Here is a 13,290-nt window from a genome sequence, read left to right as displayed (position 1 = left end):
TGCAACGAACTCTTACAGCATCCTAATTAATATTCTTAACCAGCCAATACAAGATAATAACTACAGTGTTATCGTAAATTTGTACAGACTGAATAGTCCATTAGAGCTTGTACGGTTTTGTGACGGTTGAATCCGATGATAACCTCCCCTGAAATGAGTCATTACAGGTACTCACCAGATGTCGCATTACCCAGGAGGTGTACACAAAAATTGAAAATAATATTTATTGAAAATATTTGCCATCAGAAATGGAAATCCGTATAATCGTCCAGTATTTCTCAGCAATTTTGATCTTGTCTAAAACAGGTACCTGAACTTGAATGAAATAACATTTAAAGTTAATTACAATTACCTGTAATTACAGGTATGATGTGAAAAGAAGATGGGTGGGGAACTAAAAACAATACGGAAATGCTGTTTTTGTAAAATAAATGCCCTCTAATGTCACTACAGATATTAAATAGGAGACAAGGGATGGATTTTTAACTAACATAGCTTTACATTTTGCCACTTAAATTCATAATTTATCTATCTATCTCTCTTCCATAATTTAACACCTTTTCAGAGCAGTATGAGCCAGCTCTAGGATTTCATGATAAAGTTTGATAAGTTTGATAAGTTTATTTTCAATATTCCATAAGGCTATATAGCCCATGAGGATATACAATGCATTTTAATATGGCAAGACAGTATATAGCATAAATGTACAAAACAATTTAAACAGCGGAGAAGGTTTACAAATAATTAAATGTCTTCCTAATTAGTATGACATCAGATATTCTTACCAAATTCCACTTGGGTATAACTTTAATTTTACTATGAGAATTTTTTCAGATATTTTATAACAAGATATCTACGGTTATTTCAATCGAAAATTATATCATACTGTACCGCATAAAATGTTAATTTCGAGGAAAATGTAACATATACCCATGTGAAATTTCACATTGCACAAAATGAAAATCGAAACTCTATTCTATAAGCACATTTAGTCTAAATTATATAAGCATTTGATAATAACATGCAATATATAGTATAACAAACTCACCCCATTACATGAAAAAATAACTACTATGAATACACGCAACTGCACCTATACTATATACTTAACTCTCAAAAGATATTTCATCAAAAATAAGTGAGGGATTCTTGTCAATAATAATATCTTGATCTTGTCGAAACGAAACACAAGATCAACATATTACTTTTACATTCACACGAAATAAAAGTTTGTTTACACATTTGATATCAATCCAGGTACAAGTAAGATACAGTACCTAACTTGTATGATAAAGTTGACCTTGTCAATATTAAAAACACAAAGTCAACTTATGTAATTTATATCACTTTAGTGTATCTTGAATACATTAATACTTTATCAATTTTACCTGTTTTACATATCAAGAAAACATACACAAATCAAGAAACATACACATATCAAGAAACATACACATATCAAGAAACATACACAATATCTGTATACTAACTATAAATAACTATAAATCTATATAACTATTTAACTCTGCTTACGAACTATATATAATTTCTCTCCTAATCTGAAAAGCTCTAGATACAAAATTTGCAAGTTTTCGAGTTAATTTTTCTTTATCTGTATTTAACAATTCCAATAATTTTTGCATATTCGGGCGTCTCCAATAATAGGACGGGATAAAACGTTGTCTCAATTCAGCATATACATTACATTCTAATATAAAATGAAATTCATCTTCTAAAATACCACATGCATAACAGATTCTTTCATTTATAGGTGTACTATTTGGTTTCGTCCATCTACCAGTTTCAATATGTAATCTATGTGAGGACACCCTCAGACGTGCTAGTTCGCAATAATATTTTTTAACATTAACTAAACTGAGGTATGGTTGCAATTTAAAACATGATATTTGTCTGTAAAATAGTGCTCTACTGGAATCCTGTAAACGACTTGACCAGTTTTGAACAAAATGATCTCTTAATCTTTGTTTTACCACAAATAAAAACATATCAATATTTCCAACACTTTGCATAAGCCAGGCGTCATGGAACCCTAAAGAACACAAAAGAGACTTAACTAAGGAGCACCAATTTGCTTTATTAGGATGGTTTTCGAAATCAGTTTTCAATAGATTATACACTTTATATACATATTTGTTACTTTTTGTATGAATAATTTTTATCCAATATTTCAAAACATTATAATGTCGAAGTACTTGAAAGGAAACTCTACCAAGCTCACCATAAACAAAATCGTTTTGAGTGCTTTTTTTCACACCTAAAATACTTTTGCAAAATTGCATATGCACTCTTTCTATATTGTTACCTGTAACAAAACCCCAAACTTCGCTACCATAATTCAAAATAGGACTAATCAGTTTATCAAATAACTCAAGTCTATGCACAACAGTAATATTAATAAATCTATACAGATATTTATTCATCTGGAAAATAGCTTTCATCGCTTGACCTGCAATAGTTTTTTGTGCTTCTGCAAAAGACCCTCCGGTCGTGAAAACTATACCTAAATATGTAAACTTACTGACAATTTCAATAATAGAACCTTTATACATGAAATTGCAATTTTCAGGTACTCTTCCACCTCTTCTAAAGATCATTACCTTAGTTTTAGTAGGGTTTACATTTAGTTTCCACCTATCGCAGTAGGCTGAAATAATATTTAGACTTGTTTGTAACTCATCTTTGGTATTAGCAAACACTACAATATCATCAGCATATAAAATTAAAAATACTTTAAACATATTAACATCTATTCCAGGAACATCACTATTGATAAAACTGTCTTCTAAATCATTTAAAAACATGGAAAAAAGAAAGGGAGATAAACACTCTCCCTGACGGACGCCTAGTGAACATACATACTCATCACTTAGTTCATTACAAAACTTTACTCTTGCTTTTACTGACGAATACATTGAACGTATGATATTTAAAATGTGACCACGTATGCCAAGCTTAATCATCTTAAACCACAGGTTATCTCTAACAATGTAATCAAAAGCTTTAGTAAAATCGATAAACGCACAGTAAAGTTGTCTCCCATTATTAATCATGTGACTTATTAAACCATGTAGCACAAAAATATTATCTACAGTACCCATATGCGATCTAAAACCTGCTTGGGCCTCAATATAAACACTGTATTCTTCTGCCCAGTTTGACAGTCTATTATTTAATATTCGGGTAAACAATTTTCCAAGAACGTTTAACAAAGTGATACCTCTGAAATTATTGACATCATTTAAACTACCTTTTTTGTGTAAAGGAATAACGAAACCTTCTGACCAACTTTCAGGAAAATATCCAGTCTGAAAAATTTTGTTAAATAATATAAGTAATGAAGGCATTAGCATTTGTCTACCATGTATAAAAAATTCATTTAAAAAGGCATCCGGGCCACCGCTTTTACCAGATTTTAACTGTTTAATAGCTTTTGTTATCTCCAAATCACTTATTTGTACATTTAATTCATCAAACAAAACGTTAAATTCCTCTCTTTCATATCTTTCAATAAAATATATAACATCTTCATCTGGTGTATAAAATGGATCGTCTGGGTTATTCACAGACTTAAAATATTGAGCAAAAGTGTCTAATTGTACATTTGACTGCTTAACACCAGCAGTCCCTTTTAACATATTCCAATAGAGTTTTGCATTATTAAATTTAGCTTGTGTAAGTTTCAAAGACTCAGCTTTGTCAAAATCATATCTACATTTCCTAATACATGTTTTATATTGTGACCTGGCATTAACTAAACTAATTCTATTTTCTTCGCTTTTATTTAATCTAAATCTATTCAACATTCTATTAAAAATAATTCTCTTTTCATGACAATCTTCAGTGAACCAAGGCTGATCCGAATATACTGCATTATCTTTATTATTAACACCGATATTTCTCTTAAACAAAGGGGACGCAACTTCGTCCAAGATATTTGAAAAACTATCTACACATTCATTTATATCATGCATATCCACAGCAGAATTTATTTGCACGTTTAAACAATTAAATTTCTGTCTAGATCTTTCTGACAACAATTCATCTGTATAAACTGATTTTAAATTACCTGACCATAAATATTTATAACTAACATGATCATGGCTATCGCTTATATCTACATTAATAGGATTATCAAATTCAAGTACAAAATTGATTAAACAGTGGTCCGATAAAATATTCGGTTCTGAAACATCAAAACGTTTAACAGATTTTAAAAGATTTTGCGTACCAATAACATAATCAACTAAACTAGAGCCTCTATGGCCAACAAAAGTATATCGCCCCATTCCCTTATCACTGCCGACACGACCATTAAAAATGCGCAGACCTGTCTGTTTACAAAAGTCAAGTAACAAAATACCATTATTATTCGTGTGGCCTTTATCTTGTGAATGGCGTTCCATAACGGTATCAATCACATAATCATCTGGTAACATAGTCATGTATTTAAAATTATCGTCTGTTACATAATCTGGATTATCAGACGTGCGTGCATTCATGTCTCCACAAATCAATAGTTCAAAATCATTTACTAAGGTGGAATAAAGACTTGCAATATAATCTAACAATCTGTCAAAAACATTTGAATCTATCATCGATTGTCTGCTACTATCATCTGGTATTACATAGCATAAACATACAAACAAATCGTGCGTTAATGATAACTGAGAACCCTTAATTTTTATGATATTTACGTACAGTCTGTAAATGTTTGGACAATCCATAATTTTACGGATTTTCTTATCTGTAAATTTACAGACATTAAGTAAGAAAATAGTAGAAGTTGCTTTAAAATTTAAAACCGCAGGTTAAAATGAATAAGGTTAGGTATTATATGATTAAATGTAACAGTATGCTAAGATTCAGAACAGTTTGATGACTTTCAATTTTCACTTTTAACAAAAATTTCAAAATCATCATACAAAGATGAAACTCATCCCATTACCTTTGTAAATATAAACAATCAATAAAACAACTTGTCTTAAGCTGCGGATTTTATTGTAAAACTTAAAACAGCAAATTTCACATTGAATGTCTGTAAATTTATGGATTGAAAAATCTTTAAATTTCTAGACTGTCTATAAATTTACGGACAGTCCATAAATATCATGAAATCCTAGACCTGATGAGCTAGAACAAAAGTTTTTGTTTGAATAGCAATATTAAGTGGGAAATTGTTACTTCTCATTTCTATCAAAAATATTAAACGGCTTGTATTTTTAATCAATTATACATGTAGATCAATTGATATTAAAGTTAGCTTTAGGTAATGCTAAGGAAATAGAAGGAAATGTATCAGTGCTACATGTATACACTGGGCATGTAAAAGAACCAAGGGGTCTAGATTGTAATGAAACTCGATAAAATTGTATATAAATAGTAAGTAAATGATGCTTATCAGAATATAGTCAGAATCATGTGTTTTAAAGGTATAGTCCTTTTGTAAATTTATAATAGGCTTTTTTTAAAAGAACATTGTCATAATACTAATGTGCTAGGTTTTGATAGACCTGGGCACAAATGAGTACTTCATTAATCCAGTGAATGATCAATTAGGTCAAATTTCTTTAAGGTCTATGTGAGCTTTATTGAAATATAACTTAGGAGTAGAAGTGATTCTTCAAGAAAAAAATCTTTCTTGAGATGATTTTTAAGCTATTGTGTAAGTTTTTAAACAAAATTCACATGAATGTCTTAAATGACATCTGATAATCATCTGCAGGATTGTTGTTAATTTATGGTTCTTTAAATTGAACATATTAGAATGGACAGTTTATATAAGCTCAAGTTTACAACTTCTGTCTACTCTTAAATTACATATAGAACAATACATTTGTATATTTACAAAAACAACATTTTAGATTATAGGATCTTAAACAGATAGTGATTTTGTGAGAAAAGTGTTTGAGATTTGTTTTGTAGTTTAACTCTTGCAATTAATCTTTTTTTTAAATCATTTAAAATGACTTTTTGTTTCATAATTAAATTTTTATGCCCCCGGGCATATAGTAATTGAACCGTCCCTCCGTCTGTCCGTACGAGGTTAACCTAAAACGGCAAGTTTGATTTTTCTTAAGTTCTACCTGTACCAATGACTTCATAATTTACACACTTACTAATCCAAAGTATATGATCTGGGCAAGTTTCATAACTATGGCTTCCATTTGCACCAAGTTATGGCCCTTTTCAGCACTTAGAAAATGAATAATGGTTAACCTAAAACGGCAAGTTGGAAATATCTTATGTTCTATCTGAACTAATGGCTTAATAATTTTCACACTTACTTATCAATACAATGTACATGATATTGCCAAGTTATATAAATGTGCCACCCATTATCCCAGTAATTTCCCTTTTTATCACTTTGAAAATAGGGCCTTGTATGGTTAACCTATTCTGCCAAGTTGGATTGATCAAAAAATTTATTTATTTAATGATATTTTTCATATTTGGTAGGTGGATACCTTTAACGGTCCTTTAATTTTTTTGTGGCGTTAGGCGTCTCTAGGTCAAGGTCACTTGTGTAAAAAAATACATTTCTGCTCATGCAGCCTTTATTTTTAAGTTAATGTCTTTCATGTTTATAATAGTCATACCAAGGGAGGTCCTCTTCCTTTTCCTTTAGTAAGGGGTCATTTGGGTCAAGGTCACCAATGTCAAAAATAGATTTTTTACAATTTTACAGATGTATTAACCTTATTCTATTGACAGATGTCTTGTATATTTTGTAGGAACATAAAATTGAGGTATTCTCAATTGGATGGAGTTAGGGGTCAGTTGCATCAAGGTCAACAGTGCTAAAAATAGATTTTTTACACTTTGCCCAATTTTACAGCCATTATATATTTACAGATTTATTTCATATTTGGTAGGAAAATAAGTTGCATGATATTCTTGCTTTGGATGGAGTTAGGGGTCAGTTGGGTCAAGGTCACCAGTGCTAAACATAGATTTTTTACACTTTTGCCCATACAGCCTTTATATATATATGACAGATTTATTTCATATTTGGTAGGAAAATAACTTGCATGATATTCTTTCTTTTGATAAAGGTAGGGGTCAGTTGGTCAATGTCAAGGGTGCCAATTACAGATTTCTACACATGATTGGTTTTCTTCCATGCAAATAGTTACTTTACTCTCTAAAGTTAAATTATTGACAACAGTGAGCGCGGGGGCATTTGTGTTTATCAAACACAAATTCTTGTTTATTTATTCCAATATCTGTCTAACATTTTTTTCTTTTCAAAAGCAAAACAAAGGAAATCATCCATCCAAACAAATACCAGATGAATATAAAGTTAAATTTAGGTTAAATATATATATTTTTTCCATCTCTGTTAATTACAATATATCAATTGTTTTGTTGCTTCTAATAATTCTAATTATTAAAATATATAGAAAATGTTTGTTTTCCATATATTTCAGGCGAGGCATTAAATTGCTACCAGTGTGATTCAACGTTGGATCACAATTGCCAGGAATATTTCAACCATGACAATCCCAATGTTCCACTTAGAGCTACAGAATGCAAGATGTACAATGCTAAATTCTGTATCAAAGCTACTGGACTCTGGGGAGGTATTAATCTTATACATGTATTATCTTTATTTGCTAAATAATTTGCTTAAGTGTATAATACTTTAATTACAATTATGGTAAGTTTAATTATTTCCAACAAAATTATGAATATTAAATTGTACTGAAGATATAAAGATAATTTTCAATTAAAACATATTGGATATACATTATAAATCTGTTCTAGTTATCAACTTAGTGAAAAAATAGTAATTTTATTGTAGGGTCCATAATGATATTCAGCTAGAAAGCCTTTTGGACTATATTCCTGTGAAGGATATAAAATGATGAAAATATTCATTTATTCACCATTTTATTCTATCAATAAACTAGTTGATGCACTCATGATTATACTATCATAGCTGCATTTATAACTTGAAGATTTTACCAGTTTGTGTTTTAATACCCCCAAAAACGAAGTTTGGGGGGTATATACAGACCTGGGGTAATCAGTAACTGTAATCATTGATTTTTTAATTGATTACATGATTACACTGTAATCATCATGTAATTGATTACCTTGCCCAAAATTGATTACATTAATTGTAATTAATCAATTACAGCTTAAATTCAGTCAGTAATTATGATTACATTTTGATTGACATTGATTACTTTCAGATTCACTATTTAAATTCAAAGGTCTATGCCTTTATTTTACATTATACAGTTTAACTTTTGTTTTTTAGTTATACAGTAAAAGTCCTCAATTAAGACCACCATTTAGACTGAAACAAAGTGAATATTCTTATCATTGCTTACATACTTTAAGACCATGGTCTACTTTAGTCATTTTGTATGAATAAACAATATGTATATTTACATGTACCTACAAATACATTATAAAAGAAACTATCAAAGAATGCTTTGATATTTAATCTTATGAAAGGAAAACATATTTCTGGAGAAAATTAACATTCATTACACAGTATCACTTATTATATGATGTACATAAATCAATTGAAAATTTAATATTTCAAAAAATAAATGTGCTGAAAGCAACAATGTACCACTCTAAAATTGACCTTCTCACCTTATTTCATATAATAACCCAATAATAACAGTTTTTCACACCTTGTGAAATCAAGTGTCATGCTAAAGAGCATTCAAGCAGATCATAGTAACAAATTTAAGATCTAGATAGGCGTTGACTTTAATATCAGTGGTCTCAATAGTCACATTAAAATTAAAACAAAAATTTGGACTGAATAATTATGGTGGTCTGAAAAGTGAATAAGCAGGTGGTTAAATCTGTATCATGAAACCATTGACTTAAAGAATCTCGTTAAAATGGTTTTAATAGCGGGGTGGTTTTAATTCTGGGGCGGTCTAATGTACATTCAATGTAATCAATTATCAATCAATTACTCTCTTAAAGTAATTGTAATTCAATTGATTACAGTGGCAAATGTGAGTAATCAATCTTAATCAATTACTATAAAATCTGAAAGTAATTGTAATTTAATCAATTACTGATCAATGTAATCATCCCCAGGTCTGGGTATATAGAAGTCACCCGGTGGTCGGTCGGTTGGTCGGTCAGTCTAGCGGTCCGTTGCATTTACCTTGTCCGGAGCATAACTTAAAAATTAATGGTTGGAAGTCAATATAACTTCATACAATGGTCAAGCACATTGAGAGGAAGTGCAGTGCACAAGAACCATAATTCCATCTTGACTAATAACAGAGTAACTGCCCTTATTTACTTTTCCTTGTCCAGAGCATAACTTGAAAACTACTGGTTGGAATTTAAAACAACTGGTTGGAATTTAAAACAACTTCATACAATTGTCAAGCACAATAAGGGGAAGTGCAGTGCACAAGAACCATAACTCTATCTAAAGTAATTACAGAGTTATTGCCCTTTGTTACTTTTCCGTTGCTTTCTTTTGTCCGGACCATAACTTGAAGACTAATGGTTGGAATTCAATATAACATCATACAATGGTCAAGCACATTGAGAGGAAGTGCAGTGCACAATAACCATAACTTCATCTTGACTAATTACAGAGTTATTGCTCTTTGTTACTTTTCGAGCATAACTTGAAGACAAATGGTTGGAATTCAATATAATTTCATACAATGGTCAAGCACAGTTAGTGGAAGTGCAGTGCACAAGAACCATAACTCCATCTTGACTAATTACAGAGTTATCCCCCTTTGTTACTTTTCCTTGTCCGGACCATTTCTTGAAAACTACTGGTTGGAATTCAGTGCAACTTCATACAGTTGTCAAGCACATTAAGTGGAAGTGCAGTGCACAATAACCATAACACCATTTTGACAAATTACAGAGTTATTGCCCTTTGATACTTTTCCTTTTCCAGAGCATAACTTAAGACGTACTGGTTGGAATTCAAAAAAACTTCATACAATGATCAAGCACAATAAGAGAAAGTGCAGTGTACAAGAACTATAACTCTGTCCAGAGTAATTATAGAGTTATTGCCCTTTGTTACTTTTCCATTGCTTTTTTCTTGTCCAGAGCATAACTTGAAAACTACTAGTTGGAATTCAATACTATTTCATACAATAGTCAAGTATATTGAGAGGAAGCACAGTGTACAGAAATTATAACTCTTTCTGGACTCATTTAAAAGTTTTTGCCCTTTGTTACTTTTTATTATCCAGTGCATAACTTGAAAATTAATGGTTGAAATTCAATAAAACATTATACAATGGTCAAGGGCAGTGAGATGAAGTGCAGTGCACAAGAACCATAACTCTATTTGGACTAATTACAGTTATTGCCCTTTGTTACTTTTTTGTCCTGTGCATAACTTGAAAACTTGTAGTTGGAATTCAATACAACTTCATACAATGGTCAAGTGCAATGAGAGGAAGTGCAGTGTACAATAACCATAGCTCCATCTTCAATATTTATAGAGTTATTGCCCTTTGTTCCTTTTCCTTGTCTTTCTGGACTTATTGCAGAGTAATTCAATAAAACTTCATCAATGGCCAACCACATTGAAAGGAAATGCAACATACGAGAACCACAACTATCTTAATTGCCCACAACCATAACTGTATTTCAATTGTTTTACAAGGTATTCTGTTACTAGAAACATCCACATTTCGGAAGCAGTCTTGCGGGGGTATTAATCACATTTAGTGATAGTTCTAGTTTAAATTTGTTAAGGGTGGTTATAATTTTCATAAGTATTTACTGTGTGAATGATATTTTGTGTGATGATTAGTTGTCTTCTGTTTATATCAGGTATTGTAGGAACACATAGATTCTGTAGTTCTCGTGACCTTGGAGACCAATGCCAGGACATGAGGTTCCCTGACCACAGTCGTAAATATCGTGGCTGCATTTATACATGTACTGGTGATGGTTGCAACTCAGCTCATGGAATTAACTTTTCATTCACTGTGATGGCTTTGAGTTTGTTGTCAGTTGTTGTTGCCATAGTGATGAGGAGATGAAGGGGACAATGAAAATGAAAATAAAGGATAAATGTCATGACTGTATGAAATAAGGTTATGTGTGTGTACAGACTGTAACCTATGCAATGGTGAATGAATTTGCAATTAAAACAGCTAGCAAGTGGGCAAATGTTCTTCTTGTATATATAAATGTTTAAGTTTGTGATAACACATGTAATGTGTTCTGCTGAAGAGCATTCTGGCATTCCTCACTGTATAAGACATTACAAATGTAGCTAATTGTCATTTCAAAGTAATTTTTCTTTGGCATACAAAATGTTTCCTATACTGTTACAGTTTTATGGAGTTATTTGGGCTACTCTTATAGCTGATATTTTGTATCATATTTCCATTGGAAAAGTTCACAAACAAAATTCCAAACATTAAATTGAAATTTTAAAAAAAATGAAATTTAAAAATTCATTTTTATTATTAAGTAATACTGGGTGTAATAGGTAAATTGAAAAGAAAAAGTCATGGTTTAGGCATACATGGTTATATACATGCTCAAGATAGAGGAGATGAGAATAATTTAGTCTAATCATTTTTGTAATTTTATTTTTCCCCTTTTTCTAGCAAAACACTACAATAACTCCTAAGCTCAAGGGTATAGGACATATAACCAAAATACTGGTATTAAAAGTCATTGTTATTATTTATTTATATTTCATGAGTTTGGAACAGTCCATTCAAAGTTTCAAGAGTTTTTAAAGAGTGTTCAATATCAAAGCTACCAATAGAATAGAGCATTACATTAATTAGATTCTATGGATGTGCCTGGCTCGTTGTACTGGCGCTAAAGACTAATTACTTTTGATTCAAGTAGGTGAAGGATTAATATAAAACAGATGATATTGACACTGTTATTCCTAATTTCTGTGATTTCTTCAACTTCAAAAACGTTGGTGACATTAACTCAAGTAGTTGTATGCATGACAGGATTTTCATTTTTTGTACATTGTATAATAGATATGTATATATACATGTAAACTATAAACATTCCTTTTGTAAATATCCTATAACAGATTGAATAATATTTTTGTACTTAGATTTTATAAGGTACCTCTTTATGTATATGTATATATATTTGTAGTCATCAAATCATTCTCCAATCTGTATATACAGTTACATATAGTGTACATCATATCATTTTCATTCAACTAAGAAGTGTCTGTAAATCACATGATAATCTCTGTAAATTGGATCTGGTTTTGACTACATGTATTTCAACTAATCAATGAATAAATTAATTAATTGATTAATACAGCAATAATGATTTCTCTATGGCATCAGTATATAAAGTCATACCAGCCTGTATATAATAACACACATTCTGACAACACTTATTGTTGTTCATAGCTGTTGATACTTGAATTTAGCTGTCAAAGTCTATGCTTTGTAAGATACAACTTCATCACAGAGACAAGCCCAGTGGTTATGTTCAGTGTTGTTCAGATTAAACAAAATTATATTTTGGTTGTACAATATACATGTCACTTTACATGCCTCCGAACACAAGTGTTTTATAGGTAGTAATATTTATATGTACACTGTTAGCTAGAATAAGTTGGCACAAAAGAACTATCATAATATTTTTTTAAACAATAATTATTGTGATTATGAAAATAAAACAATTCTGACATGTTTGGTTTAAACATATTTATTTCATCAAGTTACAATACAATTACAGCATATAGAAAAATTTATACAAAATCATGATAAAGTGAATTGAACTGAAAGCTAAAAGCTGTTTTCTCATGGTTACTATTCTGCATATGTAAATAAACTTATTCTGACATTTTTCATCTTTTTATATTAGACATTTCATATTAATTCATGTATAGTCATTTTTTTACTTGATTTTTGTGTATTCATTCTATATCATACAGTGTACAAGTGCTAAAGCCTTTATTATTTCATTTTGAAAATGTCTCAGAAAAGACATTCTTTTCTTTTTTAAAGAAGAATATTAAAACTCTTTGATATCTTATAATGTAGCTGTAAAATTTCCATTAGTTCAAACATTTATCTGAATCAGAATATTATGTTGTAATGCTTTATTCCTACTTAGGAAAAAAGATGTATTTTAATTATGAAGATTGACATAAAAAAAACCAGGAAAGAATTGAAATTTTCACTTGTAAGCCACTATAAGGTTCGTACTTGAAGAATGAAATCAATGAATTTATATTTATAATTAGCTATTTAAGCATTTTTACATTAATACATATCATAAACACAAATAAATGATTTATATAAAGACTTA

At 30.3% G+C, this 13,290-nt stretch overlaps 1 protein-coding gene across 1 annotated transcript; it reads left to right on the top strand.

The window, feature by feature from the left end:
- The first annotated feature begins 145 nt into the window (after positions 1-145).
- LOC132713855 (U-scoloptoxin(05)-Sm1a-like) lies at positions 146-13,290 on the top strand. Its single transcript, XM_060696553.1, has 3 exons — positions 146-306; positions 7,446-7,598; positions 10,813-13,290. Exons 1-3 carry the CDS (start codon positions 249-251, stop codon positions 11,022-11,024), a joined length of 423 nt encoding a protein of 140 aa, XP_060552536.1. The 5' UTR covers positions 146-248; the 3' UTR covers positions 11,025-13,290.

The sequence above is a fragment of the Ruditapes philippinarum genome, unplaced genomic scaffold, assembly GCF_026571515.1.
Source record: "Ruditapes philippinarum isolate M1 unplaced genomic scaffold, ASM2657151v2 ctg587_1_1_1_1, whole genome shotgun sequence".
In the NCBI taxonomy this organism is placed as follows: Eukaryota; Metazoa; Mollusca; class Bivalvia; order Venerida; family Veneridae; genus Ruditapes; species Ruditapes philippinarum.
This window is presented reverse-complemented; position numbering and strand designations above follow the sequence as displayed.